Raw genomic sequence first — 26,903 nt, 5'->3', positions numbered from 1 at the left:
GATTACATTTACTTGTTAGGAAAGCTGTTCTTGCTAGGGGAGATGATAGCATAGTGATTATGCAAAAGACCTTCATGCCTGAAGCTATGAAGTCCCAGGTTCAATCCTCATTCTACCAGAAGTCAGAGCTGTGCACTGCTCTGGAGAAAGACAGACAGATAAACAGGAAGAAAAGGTGTTTTGGTTCCAGGCAAGACAAGCTGAGGCTGAATTAGGGCTGAGGCAGGAAATGTTTGAATGGTTTCAAGAAATATTTAAGAGGTAAGATGTTCCAAGTCTCTGACTTCCTTGATTGATGAGGTGGAGATAGCAGCAAAGAGAAGCAGAAAATAGAGTAGACAGTGAATTTCGTTTGAAGCCTATTATATTATAACCTATTATATTATATTAATTGATACTTTGGTGGTTGGAGCCTGGCTTGGAGGACTAACTGAAGAGTCAGACTCAAGAAGCATCAGTCCAGGGAATCATGACATGAAGTCAGTCATGATGGCATCTTTGAAGCATAGACATTTCAGCGGAAGGAAGAAATAGCAAAGGAGCTAAGAAAGGGATGACTGAAAGGAGGAAACCATGGTCATGGGAAACAGAAAGGAAGAGTTTGGAGAAGAATTGGTCAGCTGTGTCAAATATGATGGAGACTCCAGTGCTGATGACATCAGAAGAAATAAGCAGAGCTAGGGTCACTGATGACCCCTACACACACACACACACACACACACATTTTGATATCTCTGAAATTGATAGATATCGTACCAGTATGGCTATTACTACAATTCCATTGGGAGTGTTTTTTTGAATTCTTCTTTTGCTTGTTCTTTCTTTTTGGTACATAGAAGTTGTAGCAAGTTCTTGCCCTTCCTTCCTTCCCTCCCTCCTTCCTTCCTTCCTTTCTTGCTTTCTTTTAATTGCCACCAGGGTTATCACTGGGGCTTAGTGCTGGAATGACAAATCCACAATGAATGGCTCCCAACAGTCATTCTTTTTTAAAATAAATCAAACTTATTTTTATTTGACAGGAAAGATACAAATTGAGAGTGGATGGGAAGATAGACATGGAGAGAGAAAGAGAGACACCTATAGACCTGCTCCACTACTCGTGAAACTTCCCCCCTGCAGATGGGGAGTGGGGACTCAAACCTAGGTCCTTATGCAAGGTACTGTGCGCTCTTAACCTGATGCAGCACTGCCTTGTCCCCATCATGTCCTTTTGATCTTTTTTTGGTCTCATTGAACAAAACACAGTAAATTCATCTACTCAATGTCCTGCCTTCAAAGGGGGAAAAGAATAACTAGAACCAAACCAACTCTGAAATCAGAGACAGGAAGAGGAGGCCAGCACCAGGGAAGCTGAAATGAGGCCTGAGAATCTGAATGAAGGAGGAAATGATGCAAAGCCTGAGAGATGGCATGGTGGACCAAGTGTTGGGCTCTCAAGCGTGAGGTCTTGAATTCAACCCCCAGTATCACATGTGCATACTCTGGTTCTCTCTCTGTGTCTCTCTCTGTCTCTCACTCTTTCTCATAAATAAAGAAATGGGTGATTAATGGGAGTCAGGTGATAGTGCAGTGGGTTAAGCGCATGTGGTGCCAAGCGCAAGGACCGGCATAAGGATCCTGGTTCGAGCCCCCGGCCCCCCACCTGTAGGGGAGTTGCTTCACAAGCTGTGAAGCAGGTCTCTAGGTGTCTGTCTTTCTCTCCCCCTCTCTGTCTTCCTCTCCTCTCTCCATTTCTGTCCTATCCAACAACAATGACATCAATAACAACAATAGCTACAACAATAAAACAACAAGGGCAACAAAAGGGAATAAATAAATAAATAAATAAATATTAAAAAAATAAATGCGTGATTAAAAATAAAAAAGGAGGAAGGAGGCTGTTAAAAAAGTGCAGGCTAGAGGAACCTCTTGCCCAGCACTGCACCTGGGGAGGTCCTTCAGTGCTTACCGAAGTGAGCTCAATTCAGCGTGACTGTTCTGGCATTTCCAGGGCAGAGGCCAAGCCTCTTGAGAGAGGTAGCCAGACTGGTGTGGGCAGAGCCAGGCTGGGACTCAGTCCTCTGATGATGCGGTTGGATCATATACTTAGCAGAGCTGTCTGACCTTTGCTTCTTTAGGGACCGAGGAGGAAAGTCAATCTTTTTGTAATCTGGACCCTTACACCTTCACTGGATAGTAAAGATTTTTATGTCCTGTGATCTTGCTGCTTCTTGCCAGAGGCCTGAAGGAGATAAAAGAGAATTATATTTCCTCAGACAGTCCCAGAGGAAGTAGAAAAGACTCAAGGGTAGAGATGACACTGATTTAGGAGACCTTCAGGTTAGGAAGGAAGCAGGGGTGGCAGAGAGTGCCTCGTTCTCTTACAATGGAAACACGAGGACAAGACTAGGTGGGCCCTGGGGGGGGGTGGTAGCAACAACAGTGGAGCCTGGTGAGCTCCTGAGAAGAGGGCACCAGTCTGGTTCACTTTCTGCTCTATCTCTGGCACAAGGAGGGCAACCACTAAAAACCCACTGTTGTGATACAGTACCCACCAAAATGGCCGCCTTGGGAGACACGCTACCCTTCTACGCTGGTCCCAAGCCAACCTTCCCAGTGGACACTACGCTGGCTATCATCATCAGCATCTTTCTGACAGCGCTGGTCACCTTTATCATCATCCTGCCTGGCATTCGGGGCAAGATGGTGAGGCACAAGCCCAGCCCTGGAGACCCTAGCCTCAGGGAGACCTTGCCTCTAGCTGGGGGACACAGATTCAGAAAAGAGACTCATCATTTGAAAGTGTCACCTGCCCCCTCCCCACCCCCCTGGAGAGAGGTCCTCCCTTCTCAACTGGGCAGATAACTGAGAACCTGTTATGTGCCAGGCGCTCTGATCTCAACCGGCTGAGAGAGCTCAGTTTGAGAGTACCCTCCTCAAGTTTGGAAGGAGCGAGGAGGGACTTAGAAGGAGGCTACCCCTTCCTAATCCCACCCTCCCTGTGATTTAGAGGCTGTTCTGGCTATTGCGTGTGGTGACCAGCTTGTTCATCGGGGCTGTGATCTTGGGTGAGTGAGACTTGGAGCGGAGCTGGGCAGCTGCCTGGGTCCAGTCTAAATTCCTTAGCAGTCAGCTTCTCTGCTTCCCACCCCCACCCCACCCCTCCAGTTCTCCACAGCCACCTCTGCTTCAGGGTGGGTGTCCAGACCCTCCAGCACACTTCCCTCACCTTGGAGGAGGGATGGGGTGGAGAGGGGGGAGGGGGGCAGGCTGGCACTGCTCACTGTGCTCTGGGGATTAAATGGGAGAGCTGGGAAGTCCCTAGTGGAAGTAGTGTTTGCTGATCAGTGTTAATTATGTTCTTGTTTCGTCCCCTAGAGGCTAGAGTAACTCTCCCTAAATGGGGGTGGGGTGAGGCTGGGTGTGGAAGGGGCACGTAGAGTGTGATCAAGAGAACTCTTGGATTCTGACCCATTCATTCATCTTGCACACGATTGGCAAACTGGCCATGGGTCAAAGGTACAATTATGAGCAAGACCAGTCCCCTTGTGGCTCGCTCCCTTTAACAGGGAGTAACACCCAGACTTCCCTGAGTTCCTGTATGTCCAATTTCCCAACCTCAGCCGTAAACTTCTGTTCCGAGTGGTCTGTGGGCCAGGTGAGCACCAACATGACGTACAAGGCCTTCAGTTCCAAGAGGATCAGTGCTGACGTGGGGCTGCAGGTGGGGCTGGGAGGCGTCAACATCACGCTCATAGGTGAGGGGGATCTTACCTGTGAGGGAAGGGAAGGCTGTGCATCTTGGGGATCTAGATTTGTTGTGGTCTGAAAAATTCCAGGGTGGGGGTGGAAGGATGGTGGCAAGGGCCTTCACAGGCCATGGAAGCTGTCTGCTCTGATTTGAGATCAGATCTTGTCCCTTTACCGGGTGTGATGAGTCCCCTCCCCTGGCAGATGTTCACGATGGCCCCCAGTGCCCTGCTGAGCACAGCCATCCTGTTCTCCAGGGACCCCTGTGCGGCAGCTGAATGAGACAATCTATTACAACGAGGCGTTCACCTGGCGCCTGGGCCAGAGCTATGCTGAGGAGTACGCCAAGGCCCTGGAGAAGGGGCTGCCGGACCCCGTGCTCTACCTGGCTGAGAAGTTCACCCCAGACAGCCCTTGCGGGCTGCATGGCCAGTACCGCCTGGCAGGCCACTACACCTCAGCCATACTGTGGTGAGGGCACCCCCACCCAGGGGTGGGGCTCACCTCCATTTCCTCCACTGGTTGGAGCCAGGGAGCTCCCTGGGGTGGCAGGTGGTGTCAGTCACCACATGCGTGTTTGGGAAGCCCACAGGGAGGTGCCCCTGCCGTGCCTCTTTGGGGTGTCCTTGGGTCCTTGAGCCTCCATCTGGGCTGGCAGGCTCACTGGATCCTGCCCCCCACCCCAGGGTGGCTTTCATCTGCTGGCTGCTGGCCAACGTGATGCTGTCCATGCCCGTGCTGGTGTATGGGGGGCACATGCTGCTGGCCACGGGCCTCTTCCAGCTCTTGGCACTGTTCTTCTTCTCCATGGCCACGTCTCTCACCCCACCCTGCCCCCTGCACCTGGGCACCGAGACGCTGCACACTCACTGCGGGCCCGCCTTCTGGGTCACGCTGGCCACAGGTGAGGGAGGCCCAGTTCTGAAGACAAGTCTTGGGGGTGGGAAGCAGGGTTCCTCATGTTGGTGGGTTTGAGGGTCTGCCTCTGGGAGCCAGGAGGGTTTTCATTCAGCCCAACCCTCTTGTATCTGTCATCTCTGGGTTTTCACCACCCCCCACCACCACACCCCTACGACATGCCTGCCCTTAGCCAGGTCCCTCCTCTGACCTCGACTCCCTTTTCACTCAGAGCTCTCCCAAGTCTGCCAATCTCAAGTCCCCATCTTCCTTCTTTCTTTCTCTCTTTCTTAATATTATCTATTTATTATTGGATAGAGACAGAGAGAAATTGAGAAGGGAGGGAAGGTAGAGAGAGGGAAGGAGAAAGGCACCTGCAGCTTTGCTTCACCACTCGTGAAGCTTCCCTCTGCTGGTGGGGACCGGGGGCTTGAACCTGGGTCCTTGCGCACTGTAATGTGTGCGCTCAACTAGGTGCACCACCCCCCTGGCCTGCCCTCTCTTTCTTTCTTTCTTTCTTTCTTTCTTTCTTTCTTTCTTTCTTTCTTTCCCAGCTCTGGCTTATGGTGGTGTGGAGGACCAATCCACTTTTTCTCCCTGTGTCCCCTATTCCTATAGCAGAACCCTTCCATCACATGGACTCAAACTGTCTTGCAGTTAGTTCTATTCCATCACTCCTGTATTTGCTCCCTCATGCTCTCTTTCATGGTTCCTCTGCTGTGGCCTGCCCTTCTCACAGGATTTCTGTCCTCTCTCTTTCCTCCTGCCTCCCCTCTTCCTTCCTTCCTTCCTTCCTTCCTTCCTTCCTTCCTTCCTTCCTTCCTTCCTTTCTTTCTTCCTCCCGAGATGTAACTGAAAGAGCACTGGACTTTGAGTCCAAAAACTCACCACAGAGCTACATATGGCTCTAACCCAGCCAGTCACATCTCCAAGCCTCACTCCGCCCTGAAGCAGGGCTCCCTTCCACACATTCTGATGCTCCCAGGAAGCTGTTACTAATACTAAAGCACAGGACACATTGCCTCCTCCCCTTCCCCCTAGGACTGATGTGTGTGCTGTTGGGCCTGGCCATGGCAGTGGCCCACAGGACGCAGCCCCACAGGCTGAAAGCCTTCTTCAACCAGAGTGTTGGGGAGCACCCTGTGATGGAGTGGAGTCCTGAAGAAGGGGGCCTCCTGAGTCCCCGGTACCGGCCCAAGGCTGAAAGTCCTGAGCCCCAGGACATCCCACTGTCTGAGGCGGCCTCCGAAGCTGCCTCCGAGGCCTGCTGCAAGGAAGAATGTCCCAAAGAGGCTGACCATGCTCTCTGAGGCTCCCTTCCCCAGAGCATCCGGACTCCCAGTCTGGCTCCAGACCTTGCTGGAGCCCTGTCGAACCAGGACTATGTCCACAGGATGGGCTGCACCAGACTGTAGCCCCATCTGTACATGTAGGAAAAGGAGGCAGTACTGGCGATGTAATGAAGACAAGACAAGGACTGGGGACAGAGCTCAGTGCTTCACATGTGTGAGATTCTGTGTTTAATCCTGATACCACACATACATGACAAATAAACAAACATTAAGTAAAACAAAAACCCCAAGGCCTTGAACACAGTGCCCATCAGCTTGCTGAGAGCTGACCTCTCTCACAAGAGCACCTGCCTTTGCTTGGTGCTTTGTCCCTTTGGGGCGCCATCTCTGGAAACCCCACTTCATTTACACAATGACCTATGTGGAGGGGAGCTATGGATACCACTATGCCCCTCTCTTCCTTCTGCCCCTCTTGTTTCCCTTTTCCTTGAGTCCCTCATGTTCTCTCTTTGCTTCTCCATTTTTTTTTTTTTTGCCTCCAGGGTTATTGCTGGGCTCGGTGCCTGCACCATGAATCCACTGTTCCTGGAGGCCATTTTTCCCCCTTTTGTTGCCCTTGCTGTTGTAGCCTTGTTGTGGTTATTATTGTTGTTGTTGATGTCATTGTTGTTGGATAGGACAGAGAGAAATGGAGAGAGGAGGGGAAGACAGAGACAGGGAGAGGACAGACACCTGCACACCTGCTTCACCGCCTGTGAGGCAACTCCCCTGCAGGTGGGGGGCTGGGGGCTTGAACCAGGATCCTTATGCCGGTCCTTGCACTTGGTGCCACGTGCGCTTAACCCGCTGTGCTACCGCCCGACCCCCTGCTTCTCCCATTTGTGTGACCTCTCGAAACAACTAAAGATGGTGCTGGGAGGAAGGAGAAACTATTGCCAGTTGACTAGTAACAAGGCATGCGCCATGCTCTTGGAGATTCAGTGCTCAGGTTTGCTACATAAGAGTGTATGACTTGAGCTGGCAGGATAGCTTATCTAGGGTAACGTGCCTGCTTTGCCATGTCCAATCCAGGTTTGGGCCTCCCCCCCCCAATACTGGAGGAAGAGCCAGTGTTGTAGTGTCCTTCCCTCTCTCACTTTGAAGATTTGTTTACTGATGAGAGGGACAGAGTGAGTGAGATAGAGTTGGATTATTCGCTCTGGCACATGCAACCTGGCCATCTAACGCAGGGGCTCGTGCTTGAGAGTCCAGTGCCTTATCCATGGTGCCACTTCGTATGTGGCCGCTTCTCTATTTTCCTAATTTATTTATTCTATTTCTTTTTTTTAAATTTAATTTTAATATTTTATATTTATTTATTATTCCCTTCTGTTGCCCTTGTTTTTTATTGGTGTTGTAGTTATTGTTGTTGTTATTGATGTCATCATTGTTAGATAGGACAGAGAGAAATGGAGAGAGGAGAGGAAGACAGAGATGGGGAGAGAAAGATAGACACCTGCAGACCTGCTTCACCGCCTGTGAAGCGACACCCCCCCCCCCCCCGCAGGTGGGGAGCCGGGGCTCGAACCGCGATCCTTAAGCCAGTCCTTGCGCCACCTGTGCTTAACCCGCTGCGCTACCTCCCAACTCCCTATTTATTCTATTTCTTTATTTACTTATTTATTTTTGCCTCCAGGGTTACTGGTGGAATTCAATGCCTGCATTAGGAAGCCACTGCTCCTGGTGGCCTTTTTTTTTTTTTTATCCCATTGGCTAGGACAGAGAGAAATTGAGAGAGGAGGGGAAGACAGGGAAGGCTAGAGAAAGATCGACACCTGCAAACCTGCTTCACCACTTGTGAGGTGAAAATCCCTGAAGGTAGGGAGCCAAATGCTCCAACTGGGATCCTTGCGCAGGTCCTTGCGCTTTGCCCTATGTGCGCTTAACCTGGTGCGCCACCGCCCAGCCCCCCCCCCCGTTTCTCTATCTGTAAAAAATTCAGCCAGGGGAGGTGAGACCCCAGTGATTTAAAGGGGAAAAAAACTGTAGGACCTAAAAATTTCCCAGGGTTGACCTTATTTTTTGTCTTGCTAACAATTTCCTTGGCCTGAAGACACCAACTCTTATTTAGAGAACTAAATGGAGTTAGTGAATAAACTCCAAGATTCCTTGCTAAGCACACTCGGCTGGCCCAGTGGGAAGGGGTGACTGGTCACTGTGTCACTGTGATCCTAACCCACCTGCTCAGGAAGCGGTTGGTTCCGGTCGTTGCCCCGTGGAGCCCACTAGAGGACGCCCTTCTCCCAGAGCCGCTGCAGGGCATACTCCGCCCTCTCCAGACCCAAAGAACCAGGCTGCCTCCCGCCCAGCGAAGCGTCCCGAGAGATGTGGGAAGAAGCCATAGAAATTAATTGGGGGGGGGGGGGTTAAAAAAAAAACAAGTGGAAAAAATTTATTTACAGCTCACCCTGAGAGCCTTTCCCAGAGTGCCAACGGTGGGCACTGATCCCCCGCCGTGCGGGGGACCCAGGTGGAGTGTAATTCCCGGGCTGAGTTCCCATCATAGGTTCGTACTGATCGTTAAGTCCGAAGCCCCCAACTTTTGATGCAGGGGGTTGCTGAGCACGAGGGGTGAGCCCCCTTTCGCCTGGCTGCCGCAGTCCTTGACGCTTTGGTCCAGGAAGATGCGCAGAGCGCGAGGCCGCAAGTAGTGGAACCCCACCACGGCGCCCCCGAGGAGGAGGCAGAGGATGCCTGTGGCGGCGGGGAGGGGAGAAAGGGGGTGTCAAGGGCTCAGCCGTAACCCCGCCGCCCTCTCCTTCTCCCATTTCCTCCCTAGAGCGTGCGCCCGGCAGAGACGCAGCCCGCGCACATGCTCCGGGGGTGCCCGGGAGGGTCCTTCCCGCCGAAGCACCCCTGTGCGATGGGCACAGTTTGTGGAATCCACCTGTGGGTGCGTTATAGACCGGGGTCTGCAGGCTGCAGCGCGCGCCCGCCCCGCCCCGCCCCGGGGCTCACCGGTGGCCAACGTGAGCCAGAAGGCGGCGCCGTAGCGCGGGGTGAGCGCGGCGGGGCCGAGGCGCAGCGGGCAGAGCGGCGCGCTGGAGATGGAGGCGAAGGCAAAGACCGAGAAGAGCGCGAAGGCGCCGGTGATGAGCAGCGCCAGGCCGCCGTAGAGCGGGACGGGCATGGCGAGCAGCGCGTTGGCCAGCAGCCAGAAGCAGAAGGCCACCCTGCGGGGACCCCGGGGCGCGTCAGCCGGCCGCTAGCTTGCGTGCGGCCGCGCGGTTCCCATAGCCTCGCTTCCCCCGGGGGCCCCGCGGAGAAGGGAAGTCCGGGGGCGGCGGGGAAGCCCCGGGGGAGCAGCTGGCTCCGGGCCGCGTTCCCAGCCTCCGCCTTCTGCCCCCGGGGGTGGGGGGTGCGGGTCCGGCCGCTCTGCTCCCGCGGGCCCCGCCCCGCCCCAGCGCGCTCACCACAGCGTGGCCGAGGCGTAGTGGCCCGCCAGGCGGTACTGCCTGTGCAGCCCGCAGGGGCTGCTCGGGGTGAACTTCTCGGCCAGGTAGAGCACCGGGTCGGGCAGCCCCTTGGCCAGCGCCTGGACGTAGGCCGCGGCGTAGCTCTGGCCGAAGCGCCAGCTGAAGCGCTCGTTGTAGTCGATGGTCTCGTTCAGCTGCTGCACCGGGGTCCCTGCGGAGGGCGGCGCCGTCAGCGGCGGGAAAGCCGCGCGGGGTAGCGCGGTGGCGGGGAATGCACCGAGCCATCCAAGCAAGCGCTCCAGACCCAGCTACTCACCCCCCTCCAGACACAGACACCCCGCCAAGCGCGGAGTTCGCGACCCCTCTCACCTGTGAGAGTGATGTTAACGCCCCCCAGGCCCACCAGCAGCCCCACATGCGCGCGGACTCGCTCGGCGCTGAAGGCCTTGTAGGACGTGTCGGTGCTCACTGCGCTCACCGACCATTCTGCGCTGAACTGCACCGCTGCGGGGAGCAGGAGGCAGGGGTGTGGGGTCACTGTGCGCAGTGCACAGAGGTAGGGAGCAGGGGCCCGACGGACGTCGGGTGCATAGCCGCCAGGTAGGAAGAGTGGAAGAAAGAGGAAGGGGAACAGGAAACTGACCCGGGGTTCCCATTCCCATCCCTCCCACTCCCTCCTTCCTGTGCTAGGTGCACCCCACACTCACCCACAATTTCTGCGCCTATAAACAGGCTGAGAAGAACTCTCACCAACCAGAACCAGCGCTGCAGGAACAAGTACCAGAGTCAGGCTTGGGTACAGCACAACCAGAGTATCTAAGACCTCCCTTGCCTCCCACCCATAGTGTATCTGCAAGTATCCCCCGGGCCCCGCCACACCCCGTTGGGGAAGGTTGTCAAGAGAACACTATTGCCTTTCAAAAATGTATTTAAGAGAGAAGAGGAAGAGAGAAAACCCGAGCATCACTTTGGCATGTATGACGCCAGGGATTCAATTCAGGACCTCCTCCTCCTCGAGAATCCAACATCCAATCTACTGGGCTACCACAATTGCCTTTTCACCACTGAACTGAGTCCAGGCAAGTAGAAGTTTCTCACTTCTAAGCCCCTCCACCCCACTTTTTTTTTTAACTTTATTTTTGGGTAGAGACAGAGAAGGAAGGGGAGATAGGGAGAGAGAAAGACACCTACAGTGCTGTTTCATCACTTGTGAAGCTTTCCTTCTGCGGTTGGGGACCTGGTGCTTGAACCATGTTCCCTGTGCACTGTAATGTGTGTGCTCAAGCAGGTTTGCCACCACCTGGCCTCCATCCACCTCTTTTACAATGTGTGTTTAGCTTGCCTTCCCAGAAGCAGCACCAAGACACACCCCTAAGGCAAGAAGGTACTGTGGGGACCATCTGGATGGTAACCGTGATTAAACACAATAAAAGCCTCTATATAAACTTTTGAGATTTGGCAGGAAAGTGCAAAAGCAAAGCAAACGTTTCTCTTTTGTCTTGCAGCTACCCAAGACAAAGTGCAGTTCCTTTGGCTATTAACTCTGCAGGGTGGCAATGTAGAGATGGTCTGTCTCCTTCATTGCTCTCTCCTTGCAGTTTGTGATGGGGTGCTGTCTGAGATGGTGTCTGGGATGTTTCTGCAGCAGTAACTTAACAATTCAGGAGTCAGCCAGGAGACCCAAGAATTCAGCATTGGGCAAGAGGCATAGGCAGAGGGAAACCCTCCTTCCAGCAGTGGTCCCTGAGTCAAGTACTTGTAAACTACTGGATGAATATAGAGACACCCTAATAACATTGGCTGCTTTAATATGATCCTCTGAGAGGTTGTGTATCCTGATTGGTGGCAAAGAAGTGAAGAATTGCCACAGTGGACTAGCCCCTGGTGTGGGTGTCTGGCCGACCACTGGTGTCCAGATGAAGTCCACATTTGAGTTAGAAAACTGGAAATAGCTATGCCTAGACAACTCTGCTGTTCTACAAAAGTGGGAAAGGATAAGTTGCCTGGAACTCAAATCTCAGTCTCATCAGGAAGCCAAGGGGTAGAAATTCTGGATAAAAGAAAAAAAAAAAAGGATAAAGGAAAAGGTATATAACAATTATCCACATCTAGGAGAAAACTTACATGTTCCCTTTGTTCTAAAGACAGACTTTTGAAAATATAGAGTAATACAAGATTTTGGTTATGTTAGTGAGTGTGTGATTTCATAGCTAAAGTTTTGAAATAAAAGCCATGGAGTCCTGGGGGGAAAAAAGACAGGGGAAAAAAAATAAAAGCCATGGGGTTTCTAAGCTTGTGTGTATCTGGAAAATTGAAAAACGGAATCTTGAAAAGTCTACCTTAATATGGTAAAGCTGACTAAAATTAAATTGGTTTCCCTAATGTTGTTTTCTCTGTTAAAAGATCAAAAATTTATAGTCCAGGAGGTGGAGCAGTAAATGGAGCACTGAACTCTCAATCATGAAACCCTAGTTGAACCCAAATAGTGCATGTACCAGAGTGGTGTTTGGTTTTCTTTATCTCTCTCATCTTATTTCTCTCGTTAATAAATAAATACAATCTTTTTTTTTTTTAAAGAAGGACAAAGTTTTCCTTAGATTACTGATCTGCTCTTAAAGAGAAATTGTAAATAAAGAGTTCCATCTACCTTTAATGTAATCTGGTTAGAAAACAAATCTACTGGCTTCCCCCCCCCTTTACCAGGACTTTGATTACCTAAGAAAACTGATTTCTCTATAAATCCTTTGGTTTTTAAAAAAAATTCAAATAGAATTCTTACTGAAGTAAAAGAAGAATGTTAGTTTATGTAGATTTATCTGGCCTGCTAAGTTACATGGGAATTGCTGTTAAATGAGCGGTATTTTCTAGGGTGTACAAAGCAGTATGTTCTGACTGATTAGCGTGGGTAGACTTGTCTCTGCTGCAGGGAGCTCTGAAGACTTTACCCAGATCTCTGCAGCAGACAGGACGGACAGAAGTCACAGCGTTGCTGTAAAGTCCTGGCAAGTCATTTGGTTGAATAAGACACAGTATCCCAGATACTGTGATGGGTAAGGTGCAAGTCTATCCAGCCCATAAGAAAATGAAAGAGATGCAGTTCTTTGTAGGGGTTGTGTGGTTGGGAGGACTTTCATTCCCCAGTTAACACAGTGTCTCCATCCCTGTGGTTTGGGTGGCAGGAAGTCGAAAGGTAGATGACCATGAGTGGGTCCTTCTGGGCTCACTGGGTGTGCAGGGACAATTGGATTTGCCAACAAGACTCTGATGTGGTCCTCACTGTCTCCCATATTCCAGTCCATCAGGCACTGTCACCTCCTGGCAGTCAGGAAGCTGATGCCCTAACTTAGGCATCCCTGACAATGGGCTCTTAAAGCAGATTGGTCAGTGCCCTGGTGGAATGGCATCTTTCCAAAGATTCCTAATTGCCCTTGAAATACAGTGAAGTCCTGGTTAATGCAACAACAGTATGTCTTGGGTGTTCTTTTTTTTTTTTTTAAGTATTTTTATTTATTTATTGGATAGAGACAGAAATCAAGAGGGTAGGGGGTGACAGAGAGGAAGAGAGACAGAGAGACACCTGCAACACTGCTTCACCACTTGCAAAGCTTTCCCTCTGCAGGAGGGGACTGAGGGCTCGAACCTGGATCCTTGCACATTTTAACATGTGCACTCAACCAGGTGCGCCACCACCCAGCCCTGTTTGTGTGTTCTTAATAGCACCCAACCAGAGGAATTGGGAGCTACTCATCAGAATTCCCAACAAGGAAAGTGTTGGCAAAGTGATGAGTTAGCTTGGTCCCTCCCTCTGAGCGAGGGCTCCACATGTGCCCTGGTGTTTGTGGGTACTGCATCTGGCTGAATCCAAGCTTCCTCTCATCACCACACAAATGCAAACCAGATTGCCACCACTGGTGGGTTAACGAGGTTGAGCAGCCTGATGTAGAGATACCCATGTCAGCTAAACAGTGTTGGGGAGCTCCTATTTCAGAGGTCATGATACACAAGACTGGGCAAAAGAACGTGACAGTGAGTGGAGGCTCCAATTCCCCTGTAGCCCACAGGCAGCAGACTTGGTAGAAAAGAAAACTGGAATATTGGGCTGGGGAGACAGCATAGTGGTTCTGCAAGACTTTCATGCCTGAGGCTTTGATGTCCCAGGTCCAATGTCCAGCAACACCATAAGCCAGAGATGAGCAATGCTTTGATGTCTCTCTCTGTGTCTTTCTCTCTGTATCTCTCTCATTACAGTAAAATATTTTTAAAAACAGAATATTCACATTAAGTGAATACATTAAAGCAGAAAAATGATTCAGTGTGTTAATTATATCTATTTAATATATAATAAATAATTATCAGATATATGAGAGCTGAAAACTTGGGCTAGGGAGGCCACAATTACTGTCCTAGACTTTACTAGATTTTGTGCAGATGTGTTTATTTTATCAATGAGAAAGAACCATAGCTGTGCTCAAGCATCAATGCATTTGAATGAACAGTCACTAGGGTCCCCCATGCCAATGAAAGAGGGGAGAAGGGGCACCCAGGTCTGGCATAGCCTGCTCTCAGACCATTTCATGCCTGACAGTGCCACCTCCCCAGGCCAACATGTACGGTATGCACAACCGGTTCAGACTCCAAAGCTGGCAACCCCCTTCTCTCCACAAAGGTAGGAAAAAAACCCATTTTTCTTTGTTTTCATTTTTATAGGTGCTATCATTTGGCTGCCCGAAAGACGCTATAGCTATAGTAAGGGTGGAAGCCCTTACTAAGTTCACTCAGCAAAACCTGTCCTTACTGAACACTGCAATGAGAAAAATTGGAACGGGCTTGGACATTATTTCTGCCTTGCAGGGAGGCTTCAGTGCCACTATCGAAACAGAAATCTGTGTGTTTATACCTGATGAGTCAGATAGCATCTTCATTAAATCATACAAGGACACAAGTGAACTCCTGAGTAGCCCTACCCTCAGCCCAAGGTTCTTAATAAATCGGTGGTTTGGATGATGCAGTTCTTGATGGAAAAAGCTGTCACTGATGTTAGGGGTCACTGTCTGTTTAAAAATTTTTTTTTTATCATATCATTTATTTTCCCTTTTGTTTCCCTTGCTGTTTTATTGTTACTGTAGTTATTATTGTTATTGTTGTTGATATCGTCATTGTTGTATAGGACAGAGAGAAATGGAGAGAGGAAGGGAAGACAGAGAGGGGGAGAGAAAGATAGACACCTGCAGACCTGCTTCACTGCCTGTGAAACAACTCCCCTGCAGGTGGGGAGCTGGGGGCTCGAACCAGGATCCCTGCGCCATTCCTTGTGCTTAACCCGGTACGCTACCGCTGGACCCCCAGAGGTCACTGTCTTAACCTGTGTTTTCTCTTGCATGTGCCCATGCTGTTGTGTGGCACCTGACTTCAGTGCACCCGGCTAGCTGCCAAGTGAGTCTTCTCTGTGCTAGTAAAACCCTTGCTGACTGCTCAGGGCACATTGTGGAAGAGGGGTGGGTGAGGGGCACTAAGATCCTGTCAGGAGGACTGGAATGCTGAGGAAGGAAATGGAAAGAACACTGTCCAGTGGAACCCTGGTAGCACCCTCTCTACACTCCTCCCCCAGCCCTTGGAATGTGTATTTCCCTTCCCTTTCTGCTCCCAGAAGCTGCCTAAGGACAAATCCCTGAGATAACGTGTGTTGTTGAAAGCATCAGGATGCTGCATAAACTCTTGGGATTTGGTGGAAGGATGTGGAAAACTGTTTTGCTGTCACTTGAAGCCAAGTCTCCTAAGTTCCCACCAGTATGGAGTGGCCTGTCTTTTCCTTCGGTCGCTTCTTACTCATCATGGTGTGTGTGTGTGTGTGTGTGTGTGTGTGTGTGTGTGTGTCTGTGTGTTAGATTACACCCAGGATCTTCTTGAAGTTGCTACTCAGACTCTTTTACCCCACACCCTTTTCCCAGTGACATTATTGACTCTTTTCTGTACCTATTTTCTCCTTCTTCACCCCCATCCCCACTTCCAGAACACTGCTCAGTTCTGGCTCTTGGTGAAACTGGGGATTAAACCTGGGACCTTTGCTTTCTCAGTTATGAAAGTTTTTTTGCATAGCTGTTATTCTATCTCCCCAGCAGAAGTTAGTAACATTTTGATACTGAAGCCACTCTTGCTTTTGATGCAAGTCCATCTGAAATGGCACTTCAGATATTTTCTGGCGTGTGATCCTCTAGGTCTGTCCCCTCAGCCTCATCACCCAGTTGGCTCAGCAACTGGAGGTGCTTTCCACCACCTCAGCTCTCTGGCCAGCCTCCTGCTTGGGTCACTGCTATGGTGAGGCTCAGTGAGCCCAGAAGTACCAGGGAGAGAGAGAGGTCACCTCCTCTAGGAGAGGAGGCCCCTAGGTCTGACTGCCAAGTGGAAGAGGTGGTTATACAACCTCTCAAATATTCCTAGGTTCACCAGTTTCCCAGGAAACGAACACAGAGCAAGATGGAGGGAGACAGAGTCCTCCCAGACTGACAAAAACAAGCAACCTGGATTCTGCAGGAAGAGGAAGTCTAAGGAGATAGTCACTGTCTTGGGCAACTTTATATCCTGTTCTATGTGCACAGGATACTCTGAGTCCTTAGCACGCACCCACACTCAGCCGGGTGCACAGAAAAAAAAAAAACTGAAGTTCGCTATCTGGTTTCATGCTTCTTTGTCTGAAAGTCATCACCCCAGGACAGATGGGAGTAGAGTTAGAGTCTGGAGAGAGGAGGGAGGGTTGCGGGTGTGTGTGTGTGTGGGGGGGGGGGTTGGAGCACAAGGGAATTAGTACTGGTCCCAGGATTCCTGTACAGGGTACCCACCCTCTTCAGCAATCCCTGAATAATCCAAGTCTCTTGGATGTCTTATAAGGGAGAACACCTCGATCTTGAGGTGGTGTGCTTGCTGTCCCAGGCTCCTGGGTCCTCTCCATCAACACAGAGACAACGAGGACTGCCCCATGACACTCTCAGTCCCACCCCCAGACCCAAGTTCGTAGAAATCCCTCACCGAGTGGCCCCGGATCCCGGGCAAGATGAGCAGAAAACTTGCGGCCAAGGCCAGGAACACCACAATGACGATGAGCTGCGGGACGTTGATGCCGACGGCGTGGCGAGGCTGGGGATAGAAAGGCAGCACGCCGTTCCACAGGGTCATGCTGGCGCTGGGAGTGTGTGTGGGGGGCGCGCCCAGGCCCCCCTGTCCTTTATGCAGCCGCCTGTGGGCGAGGTTGGACCAGAGCCCAGGAGATTGCGCCGCGCCTGGCTGCCCGGGGCGCTCTCGAAGCCGGCGGGTGGAGCGAGCTAGGCGCACAGGGACTCCCCGCAGGTCTGCGATGCCTGGGGAAGCCGTGCGCCCCGGGGACCCCTTTTATAGCCGCGGCTCCCCAAGCGGGAAGTGGTCGCGCGGAGGAGGGGCGAAGGTCGATATGCAAATCAGGGGCGCCCCGCCTCCGCGGCCAGAGGGCAAGCCCCAGGGCCAGATGCTCACACCTGGCGCTGGGCTGCTGGCAGTGGACACCGCGCCGCGCGGGAGGTGGAGACGCTGCGCTCGGCGCAGGGAAGCTGTTATTCCCAGAGGGAAGACGATTTAGGGCCAGAGCTGGGACGAGGCTTAGGGCTCATTTTCTGGTATGTCAATGGGGGGAGGGGTGAATGAGGATCTACTCGCATTCCCTTCCTCCCTTCCCTCCAAGATGCCCTCAGGGTTGGGGAGAAGGGAGAAGGACGTGTGTGTGTGTGTGTGTGGGGTGCGCTGGGAGGCTGGAGGCACTATCTTGCCCGGGATGGACAGTAGGACTCTGAGAACCTGTCCTCGCCGGGCCTCTATGTCAGGTTCCGTCCCCTCTCCCCAATGCCCCGTGGTGAGTGGGGACCAGCACCCGCGCCTGCAGCTCTAAGAGGACCCGCTTGCGGGTGTGGGTTCTTGGTGATGCTGCAGAAGTGGGAACAAGCCTCCGACCCCCAGACGCCATCCCACCGTGTACTAGTGGGGACGCCGCCGGCTCTGCCACCTTCCACCTCCTGCCCCCCCTCCCTCAGGGCTCAGGATCAGCATGCTCCTCGCGAGGCCAGAGGCGCTGGTGTTCCTGGGAGCATTGCTGGCGGGATTTGTGGACCCAACGAGTAAGTATCAGGCGCCAAATCCAGCTTCGAGGTGTCAGCCTGGGGGTAACCTTGGGGTGGGAGGAAGGAGAAGCAGACAACGGTTCCCGGAGGGCAGTGCAGCCTCGACGCCGCAGCGAGGTCACCCTTGGATGAGCCGCAGCGGCGCGGGGCCGGGTCCCCGCAGTGTGGGTGACAGTCGCTCTCCGCCCCGCAGGCAGCCAGGACGCGCCCCCGCTGGCCTGGGAAGTGCAGCGCTACGACGGCTGGTTCAACAACCTGAGGCACCACGCGCGGGGCGCTGCAGGTGCGTCCGGGGCGGGAGCGGGGGTGGGGGAGCCCTGGCTGGTGGAGCAGGGGGCGCGCAGCTGGAGGCTCCACTGCGCCAGGGAGCTCGACGGCGAAGGCTGGGAATGAGAGGTTCTCAGGGTCCCGCGCTCTGACGGAGCCCCGGCCGTCCCCGCCCCCCCCCCCCGTAGGTTCCCGGCTGCAGCGCCTGGTCTCCGCCAACTACGCTGACGGCGTGTACCAGGCGCTGGAGGAGCCGCAGCTGCCTAACCCGCGCCGGCTCAGCAGCGCCGCCACGCGGGGCCCAGCGGGACTGCCGTCCAGCCGCAACCGCACGGTGCTGTCAGTCTTCTTCGGTAAGGACCAGGGCTGGCGTGGGGGTAGGTGGGGGAGGGCACCCTGAGGTCTCCCTGGCGCTTAACTCAGAGCCTCGGGAAAAGGGTCCCTGGGGTCCCTCTACACATCCACGGGACACCAATCACTTCCTCCCCCCCCCCCCGGCAGCGTTTCCAGCCTTTCGTCACGCGAGGGTATTGATTGGGGGGGGTATTGATTGGAGGCGTCCGGGGGTATTGATTTAGGGATCTTTATTCCAGACCTTACTCCTACCCTTTATTCTAGATCCAGGGCTGTCGCTTCCCTCTTGCCTGCCACGAGGACATTGATTTGGGGGTATTGATTGAAGGCGTTCGGGGGTATTGGTTCAGCGGCATTTGCTCCTAACACTTTTTCTACCCCTTACTCTAAATTGAGGGGTGTTACTGGAAGCCTCAGTTCCGGTCCCTCACGTTAAAGCTCGACCATCTCCTTTCCTACAAGACGGCAACCTTTCTCCCCCTCCTCCTTTACCCTTCCTCCCACCCCCAGGGGGAAGGGGACAAGATCATTTAGAACCTGAGGGGGGGGGCGCCTTACCGTAATTACCGTATTTTATATGAATACCTTATTACTATGTGATGAGGCGCAAAAGATGAGTTCACCTCTCACTTTGCAGATTAGGAAGAAGCCGCAGAGCCGCTGGCGAGCCTGGAAGCCCAAGCTTCTCCTACGGTTTCTCCTTTGGTGGGGAGCGGCAGTTCTCACCACTTTGCACCCCATGCCACTAGGCTACCACGTGCTGTCGGACCTGGTGAGCGTGGAGCGGCCCGGCTGCCCCGCCGAGTTCCTCAACATCCGCATCCCGCCCGGGGACCCCGTGTTCGACCCCCAGCAGCGCGGGGACGTGGTCCTGCCCTTCCAGAGGAGCCGCTGGGACCCCGGCACCGGCCAGAGCCCCAGCAACCCCCGGGACCTGGTGAGACCGCGCTGGGGGCCGGGGCCGGGTGGGGACACCCCCTCCCCACAACCCCGCAGCCCTAGGGCCTCCCGAGCCCGGCTGAGCCCCCGCTGCCCCGCAGACCAACGACGTGACGGGCTGGCTGGACGGCAGCGCCATCTACGGGTCGTCGCACTCGTGGAGCGACGCGCTGCGGAGCTTCTCCGGGGGGCGGCTGGCGTCTGGGGGCGACCCCGCCTTCCCGCGGGGGGCGCAGCAGCCCCTGCTCATGTGGACGGCGCCCGACCCCGCCACGGGCCAGCGCGGGCCGGCGGGGCTGTACGGTGGGTGACGAGGCGCCCCCGGGCCGGCTGGGGCCCCGGCGGGGAGGGAAGGGGGCGGCGAGGGCGGCCGGGGAGCGCGGGGGCGCGGGGGGCCCGGCGGCCGGCTGCTCACCCCGCGCCCGTGGGCCGCCGCAGCGTTCGGGGCGGAGCGCGGGAACCGCGAGCCCTTCCTGCAGGCGCTGGGGCTGCTGTGGTTCCGCTACCACAACCTGTGCGCGCGGAGGCTGGCGGCCCGGCACCCGCGCTGGGGGGACGAGCAGCTGTTCCAGCACGCGCGCAAGAGGGTCATCGCCACCTACCAGGTCAGCGCGGCCCCGCAGCCCCGGCCACCGCAGCCTCTGAGCCCCTGCCCGGAGGGCCGGGGCCGGGGCGGGGGCTGGAGCCTGAAGGGAGGAGGGGAGGCGGCCAAGAGCCCTTGGGAGGGGGTGGGAGATTCTGGGTGGTGGCTCCATGGCGCCCCCCACCCGACCGCGCCCCCCACCCCAGCCCGTGCTCCCCTGCCTTGGGGACCGGCCCGGCCTCCGCACCAGCCCCGTCTGAGCCGGCTCTCCCACACCGACTGCCCTGCCTGGTCCCCAGCGCCCAGCCTCCTGACCCTTGTCTCTCACCCTCAGAACATCGCCATGTATGAGTGGCTGCCCAGCTTCCTGAGACAAACACCCCCAAAGTATGCAGGTGAGAGGATGGGAAAACCGGGGGGCTGTCTGGGGGGAGAGCAAGTGGGTGGGGCAGTGGTAAGGACTGGTGTTTCACTGCCTTCTCTCCTGTTGCCTCCCTAGGCTACCGCCCTTTCCTGGACCCCAGCATCTCCCCAGAGTTCCTGGTGGCCTCTGAGCAGTTCCTCTCCACCATGGTGCCCCCTGGAGTCTACATGAGGTGAGGGAGGGGCTTTTGGTGGAAGTCAGCCCATTGACAGAGCACCTTGGGGTGCTGGGGCTTTTTGTACATCTCCACAATTTCATCAAGGAAGGGAAATGGAATTTGGCGGCCATATATCAGGACTCTTGGGGGGGGGGGCGGGTATGGGCGGTGGCGCACCTGGTTGACCACACATAGTCTCATGCACAGGGATCCAGGTTGAAGCCCCCACTTCCCGTTGCTGGAGAGAAACTTCACAAGCAGTGAAGCAATGTTGCAGCTGGCTTTCTTCTCTTTCTCACTACCTTCCCATTGACTTTTTTTTTTTTTTTTTTTTTTTGCTGTTTCTATTCAAAATAAAGGGAAAATTTTAAACTAAAGGACTTTAGGGTAGGAGGTTCAGTCCCAACAGGAGAATCTTTCTTGTTTATTTTTACTTTATTGGATAGAGACAGAGAAATCAAAAGGGAGGGGGAGATAGAGAGGGAGAAAGACAGAGAGACATCTGCAGCCCTACTCCACTGCTCATGAAGCTTCCTCTCCAGTAGATGAGGACTGGGGGCTTGAACTCGGGTCCTTGTACATGGTAACGTCTGTGAGTACACCACCACCTGGCTCTGGAAAAATTTTCTCTGGATTTCAGTTGTTGAAGTCAGGATGTGCCCAGCAGTTGGGGCAGCCTCTCCCCTCATTTCCTTCTCACCCCATGTTGATAAATTGCAGCTTTTCCTTTTCCATTCTTTCTTCATATATATATATATATATATATATATATATATATATATATATATATATATATATATTTTTTTTTACCAGAGTACTGCTCAGCTCTGTTTTCTGGTGGTGCAGGGGACTAAGCAGCTTTTACTTTCAATTCACACACATTTCCAAACCTCTGCCCTGCTTATGGGAATTTGGGGGTGACCCTTCAGTCCTTGTCAACATCCTGTGAGTTTCTCACCCTACTTAGTCCCATCTCAACTTCTTCCCTGAGTCCCTAAAGCAACCTTGATTTTCCATTTCAGAAACGCAACCTGTCACTTCCAGAAGGTCCTGAGCACAGACTCTGACAGTTTTCCGGCTCTCAGGGTCTGCAACAGCTACTGGATTCGGGAGGTCAGCCTGGAGTCAGGGTCAGGGTTGGGGTAGGGTGGCTCAAAATCAGTCTTGTCTCATAGACTGGGAAAAGCAGTGATGCCAGCTCTTGGGCTTCTCCAGTATGGTGGGAGATGAAGCATAGAGTAACCTAGAAAATTATCTGGGAGCGACAGTTCAAGAGAGGCTAGGACTGGCCAGGAGTCCTTTGTCCTAAGGTGCTGCCGTGGTTCAGGTGAGAGGGACTGGGCACTGGGTAGAAGTCCGAATGCCTACCTTGATGACTCTCTACTTCCAGAACCCTAATCTCAACAGTTCCCATGCAGTGAATCACTTACTACTGGGAATGGCCTCGCAGATTTCAGAGCTGGAGGACAGGATAGTTGTTGAAGATCTGAGAGGTGAGTTCTGGAACCAGACTGAGGGTAGGGCCTCTTCTGGGCTTAATCATTGGGAAGATTGACAGTGCAGGAACACGGATTTACACATTGCAAGTGGCCATTAGAGGAGAATAAACTTTGACCTTTTTTTTTTTTTTTTCCCCTCCTTCATTTGAGTATTGCTTTCAATTTTAAGTTACCTGTGTCTGAGTATGTGGGTGGGGAAGGGTGGTGCCATGGTCTCTTTGCACTTGGGTCTCTCAAGGTTTTCAGCTCACACTATCTTGATATGGAAGTAAAGGACAGAGAATTTACAGCTTGGTGACTAGAACAATCTAGACTTTTAAAGGAAGAGTTTTGACAGAAAAATTGTTCCTGGTCATGCATAGTGACATTGGAGTCACACCCAGACAAGGTCATTTTTAAAAATATTTATTTATTCCCTTTTGTTGCCCTGTCATTGTTGTTTGATAGGACAGAGAGAAATGGAGAGAGGAGGGGAAGACAGAGAGGGGGAGAGAAAGACAGACACCTGCAGACCTGCTTCACTGTTTGTGAAGTGACTCCCCTGCAGGTGGGGAGCCGGGGGCTCAAACCAGGTCCTTGCACTTTGCACCACCTGCGCTTAACCCAGTGCGCTACCACCCGACTCCCAGACAAGGTCATTTTGGGCACAGGTTATACATAGTAGGGTACCAAGAGGGGTGAGTCTGAAAGCTCAATTCTAGCCTGAGCGACAAACATAGGTTGGGGGGGATCTAACCTATGACCTGATCCTCTCTCCTCCTTAGATTACTGGCCAGGTCCTGACAAGTTCTCTCGAACTGACTATGTAGCCAGCAGCATCCAACGAGGCCGAGATATGGGACTTCCCAGCTATAGCCAAGCCCTGCAGGCATTGGGGATGAAGGAACCCCAAAACTGGACCGAACTCAATCCCAACCTGGACCCCCAGGTCAGGAATAGTTACCACAACAGCAGCAGAAAGCTTTCTGGTGGAGACACTGCTCCATATCCTTCACATATGTAGCTCATCCACTCTGCACTGAGAGACTATCAACACCCTCACTTTGCCAGTGGTGTGGCTGAGGCAGGATGTAAATTTAGTTCCTCACCACCACGCTGTGCCATCCACTCCTGCCGGGTGACCCCTGGGTTGGATGCTGTTGTCCTCTTCCTGCAATAGGACATGAGTTGATTGATCCTGAAGCCTGCTGTGCTTGGGCCTGGCACGGTGGGCAATGACGGTCACAGGATATGGTTCTCAGGCACCTGACAGTGGACACACTGGTGCTCCTGCTGCACTTGCCACCCCTCACCCCCATGGGCCTGATTGGTCAGCCAGGCAGCTGAGGGGGTCCTGTGTATGAAGGATGGGCTAACAGTGACATTCCCTATCCCACTCCTTGTTGCCCCAGGTGCTGGAGGCCACAGCCGCCCTCTACAACCAGGACCTGTCCAGGCTGGAGCTGCTCCTTGGGGGGCTCCTGGAGAGCCATGGGGACCCGGGACCCCTTTTCAGTACCATCATCCTTGACCAGTTTGTGCGACTGCGGGACGGTGACCGTTACTGGTTTGAGAACACCAGGAATGGGTAAGGTCTGCCTGGACCCCCTTCCCCCAGAACCCACCTCAGTCTGGTCCCCAGACTCTCTGCCTATAGATAGCCCCCTTCCCATGTCCTTGACTCCCAGCTCCCTCCCTTACCCCTCTGAGGGTCTGGTGTTTTTGGTTTTTTTCCTCCAGGGTTATTGCTGGGTTTTGGTACCTGCATTATGAATCCACTACTCCTGGAGGCTTTTTTTCCCATTTTTGTTGCCCTTGTTGTTACCCTTGTTGTCGCTATTATTGTTGTTGTCATTGCTGTTGTTGTTGTTGGATAGGACAGAAAGAAATGGAGAGAGGAGGGGAGACAGAAAAGGGGAGAGAAAGATAGACACCTGCAAACCTGCTTCACCACCCGGGAAGCAACCCCCCTGCAGGTGGGGAGCCGGGCTCGAACTGGGATCCTTACGCCCATCCATGTGCTTTGTGTCACCTGACCTGCGCTTAACCGGCTGTGCTACTGCCCGCACCCCCCCCCCCCGGTGTTTTTTTGTTTGTTTGTTTTTAATGAGAGCACTGCTCAGCTCTGGCTTATGGTGGTGGTGGGGACTGGACCTGAGACTTGGAGTCTCAGGTATGAGAATCTCTTTGCATAACCATTATGCTATCTATCCCTGCTTGAAGTGATGGAGGAAAGATTTCAATACAGGTCTGTATATTTTCAATCTCTGGAATAAAAGATAATCTTTTTTTTTGGGGGGTGGGGGTGGGGGTATGTCTTATTATTTTTCAAATGGAAATAGAGAGAAAGACCAGATAATTGCTCATCTCTGGTTTATGGTGGACCTGGGGAATTGAACCTATGACCTCAGAGTCTCAAGCATGAAAGTCTTTTGGATAACCATTATGCTGTCTCCCCATCCCTGGTCTCTTCTCTTTGGGTCTGAGGTTGCTGGAGATTCACATTCCTTTTCCATCCCAGTGAAGCCTGCCTTTCCCCAACTTAGGCTGTTCTCTGAGGCGGAAATAGCAGAAATCAGAAAGACCACTCTGCGGGATGTGATAGTGGCTGTCACCAACGTGGACACCAGTGCCCTGCAGGACAATGTCTTTGTCTGGCATGAAGGTGGGTTGGTGACCCGAGAGACCACACATGATGGCAGCCAGACAGAGCACCAGCATTGGCATGGGGGATCACCTGGTGCAGGTTGCACTCTGGGGTCCAGCTGAGAAATGTCAGGGTTTTTGAGCTGGGCCTGGGGAAGGAGGAGGATACCTGGCCCCACATAGGAGAGAAGGGAAGGGTACTTGATTGAGAGGCAGGGTCCTCAGGCACTGAGGCCTCCTGTGCTCTCCCCACCAGGCGCGCCCTGCCCTCAACCCCAGCAGCTTACCACAGAAGGCTTGCCCAACTGTGTGGGCCTGACCATGCTGGACTATTTTGAGGGGAGTGGAGCTGGTTTTGGGATCACCATCGTGGCTCTCTGCTGTCTCCCACTGGGTGAGTCCTTTGACCCTGTGCCCATTTTTCTTCTCTTGGCTTTGCCCCTCTCCATTGCATCACTTCCTGCATTGTTACCTGGAGGCCAGCTCCTTGGTGCAGCTGAGGCCAGGCCTTGGGGCTGGGAGGTAGTCTGGAGGGAGGGCCACAGCTAAAGTCTCAGGGAAGCAACAGGCAAACGAGTCCCCACTTACCCTCTCCTTCTGACCTCCCTTCAGTGAGTCTGATCATCTCTGGCCTGGTGGCCTATTTCCGGGGCCGAGAATTTAAGAAGCTCCAGAAGAAAAGCAAAGAGAGTGTGAAGAAGGTGGTAGCCAAAGATGGAGTGCCAGGTGACATGGGGCTGAGGGGAGGGAGGAAGGGGAGGAGGGGAAGAGGAGGAGGAAGAGGAGAAAGGGGAGCAAGGGCGAACCTAGGAGGTGCCTGCTGAGACCTGTAGGGTGCAACTGGCTGGAGGACAAGGCGTGAGGTCCTCTGCTCATGTCCCTTCCCCAGCAATGGAGTGGCTGGGCCCCAGGGAGAAGAGCTGTCCCGTCACCATCCAGCTGCTCCCAGACTGGCGTCTGCAGGTCCTGGACAGGCGTCTCACTGTGCTCCGCACTGTCCAGCTACGGCCCCCGCAGAGGGTCCACCTCATCCAGTCCAGCAACCATGGACGCCGGGCCCTGCTGCTCAAGATCCCCAAGGAATATGACCTGGTATGGCCTGAGCTCCGTCCCTGGGTGTCCCTACACTTTTCTGACCTAGCTGTTTCTCTGGCTCCAGCCTAGATGCCCCAGGGCAGCTTTGCTCTCCCAACGAGGGGAGGCTGAGCTGACAGCTGGGGCCTGAGTGTTGATTCCCACACAGGTGCTGCTCTTTCACTCAGAGGAGGAGCGAGGCCCCTTTGTGGAACAGCTGCAGGACTTCTGCGGGCGCTGGGCTCTAGGCCTCGATGTGGACGAGATGGTGGAGAAGGAGCTGTTCCGGAAGGCCGTGACCAAGCAGCAGCGTGGCAGCATCCTGGAGGTCTTCTTCAGGCACCTTTTTGCCCAGGTGCCAGCACCCTGCCTGCTAGAAGTGGGAGGGAACCTGGACTGGCCAGGACCCCCCATGGACTTAACTCTGTGGGCTGCACAGAACCATTATTGGTTGCATTTTGGCTCTGCCACTCACTCATCATGTGACTTTGTACGAGTCACATCTCTGCTTTGTATCTTGGTTTTCTCATCTGCAAAGCATCTCCTTGGGTTGTTGTGACGATTCAGTGAGATCCTTGGTTCCCAAGGTGAAACTGCTCAGCATCAGCCTTTATCTGGGGATGTATGTGTGTGTGTGTGTGTGTGTGTGTGTGTGTGTGTGTGTGTTAGAAATACAGGTTTCTGGGCCCTCCCCAGGCCTCTGCAGCAGAGAGGATGGGACTGGAACCCATGAACCCATGATCCCTCCAGGTGTAAAAGCATTCTCTGTGGACAGTGCTCAGCCCAAGTGCTTATTAGTACATCGTCAGCATTTACTACCCCAGCCTCATGCATGCATAGCTCCACTGCTCCCAAACTGACTTTATTTTCATTCTTTTTAATTTGAGAGAGAGACAGAAAGGTAAAGAGAGAGAGGGAGGGAGAGATATCAGCGTACTGCCCCACCATCTGTGGAGCTTCCCCAGTGCTGTAGTGCTCCCATCCAGCACTGGAGATTAAACCCAGGGCCTCACGCAGATACCCTCTATCTGGTGACATATCTCCCTGCTCTTTCACTCTGCATTCCCAAACTGCCCATCCTCAGTCTCCCTCTGCCTTCCCCTGCCCCTATTCTTGTTCTTAGCAATTATTCCTGCTCTATAAAGTTCCTGGCACTTGACTTCCAGGAGAAGAGATGCATTCACTAGCTAGCTCCACAGGAGAGCAGAAGACACACATTGGAAGCCTATCTGAGGGTCAGGAGCTGCGAGCCACAAAGTCTTTTTATTTTATTTATTTATTTTTTAAGTATTTCTTTATTCCCTTTTGTTGCCCTTGTTGTTTTATTGTTGTAGTTATTATTGTCATTGTTGTTGGATAGGACAGAGAGAAATGGAGAGAGGAGGAGAAGACAGAGAGGGAGAGAGAAAGACACCTGCAGACCTGCTTCACCACTTGTGAAGCGACTCCCCTGCAGCTCGAACTGGG

At 53.3% G+C, this 26,903-nt stretch overlaps 3 protein-coding genes across 17 annotated transcripts in view; 2 read left to right on the top strand and 1 right to left on the bottom strand.

The window, feature by feature from the left end:
- The window catches only part of DUOXA1 (dual oxidase maturation factor 1), a 10,842-nt gene extending 4,667 nt beyond the window's left edge, over positions 1-6,175 (top strand). For 10 of the 12 annotated variants that reach the window (XM_060174574.1, XM_060174572.1, XM_060174573.1 and 7 more), the window contains 6 exons: positions 2,528-2,685; positions 2,990-3,047; positions 3,603-3,737; positions 3,987-4,200; positions 4,416-4,633; positions 5,668-6,173. In XM_060174574.1, coding sequence (XP_060030557.1) covers positions 2,528-2,685; positions 2,990-3,047; positions 3,603-3,737; positions 3,987-4,200; positions 4,416-4,633; positions 5,668-5,936 — 1,052 coding nt within the window. In that variant the 3' untranslated portion in view covers positions 5,937-6,173. Of the gene's footprint in view, positions 1-1,261; positions 1,445-2,527; positions 2,686-2,989; positions 3,048-3,602; positions 3,738-3,986; positions 4,201-4,415; positions 4,634-5,667 lie in introns of those variants that run through there. The other 2 variants (XM_060174582.1, XM_060174581.1) reach the window with 2 other exon arrangements.
- On the bottom strand, positions 6,117-19,945 carry DUOXA2 (dual oxidase maturation factor 2). Of its 2 annotated transcripts, XM_060174583.1 has the most exons (7): positions 19,677-19,945; positions 16,397-16,504; positions 10,081-10,138; positions 9,743-9,877; positions 9,371-9,584; positions 8,916-9,130; positions 6,117-8,651 (listed from the first exon to the last, which is right to left on the bottom strand). In XM_060174583.1, exons 1-7 carry the CDS (start codon positions 19,827-19,829, stop codon positions 8,458-8,460), a joined length of 1,077 nt encoding a protein of 358 aa, XP_060030566.1. In that variant the 5' UTR covers positions 19,830-19,945; the 3' UTR covers positions 6,117-8,457. The 2 variants fall into 2 exon arrangements, with proteins under 2 accessions (XP_060030566.1, XP_007534168.1); XM_007534106.3 differs by lacking the exon at positions 19,677-19,945 and having other exon boundaries at positions 16,397-16,785.
- The window catches only part of DUOX2 (dual oxidase 2), a 23,428-nt gene continuing 13,391 nt past the window's right edge, over positions 16,867-26,903 (top strand). For 2 of the 3 annotated variants that reach the window (XM_060174567.1, XM_060174566.1), the window contains exons 1-18: positions 16,868-17,016; positions 17,428-17,511; positions 17,708-17,797; positions 17,970-18,134; positions 18,885-19,072; positions 19,176-19,377; positions 19,513-19,679; positions 19,992-20,052; positions 20,157-20,253; positions 21,261-21,351; positions 21,629-21,731; positions 22,502-22,665; positions 23,129-23,304; positions 24,263-24,381; positions 24,619-24,756; positions 24,975-25,088; positions 25,252-25,454; positions 25,606-25,791. In XM_060174567.1, coding sequence (XP_060030550.1) covers positions 17,442-17,511; positions 17,708-17,797; positions 17,970-18,134; positions 18,885-19,072; positions 19,176-19,377; positions 19,513-19,679; positions 19,992-20,052; positions 20,157-20,253; positions 21,261-21,351; positions 21,629-21,731; positions 22,502-22,665; positions 23,129-23,304; positions 24,263-24,381; positions 24,619-24,756; positions 24,975-25,088; positions 25,252-25,454; positions 25,606-25,791 — 2,334 coding nt within the window. In that variant the 5' untranslated portion in view covers positions 16,868-17,016; positions 17,428-17,441. Of the gene's footprint in view, positions 17,017-17,427; positions 17,512-17,707; positions 17,798-17,969; positions 18,135-18,884; positions 19,073-19,175; positions 19,378-19,512; positions 19,680-19,991; positions 20,053-20,156; positions 20,254-21,260; positions 21,352-21,628; positions 21,732-22,501; positions 22,666-23,128; positions 23,305-24,262; positions 24,382-24,618; positions 24,757-24,974; positions 25,089-25,251; positions 25,455-25,605; positions 25,792-26,903 lie in introns of all 3 variants that reach the window. The other variant, XM_060174565.1, reaches the window with a different exon arrangement.

Source organism: Erinaceus europaeus, chromosome 16, assembly GCF_950295315.1.
Source record: "Erinaceus europaeus chromosome 16, mEriEur2.1, whole genome shotgun sequence".
NCBI lineage: Eukaryota > Metazoa > Chordata > Mammalia > Eulipotyphla > Erinaceidae > Erinaceus > Erinaceus europaeus.
Note: the sequence above shows the minus strand (reverse complement) of the source record. Positions and strands in the feature narration are given on the sequence as shown.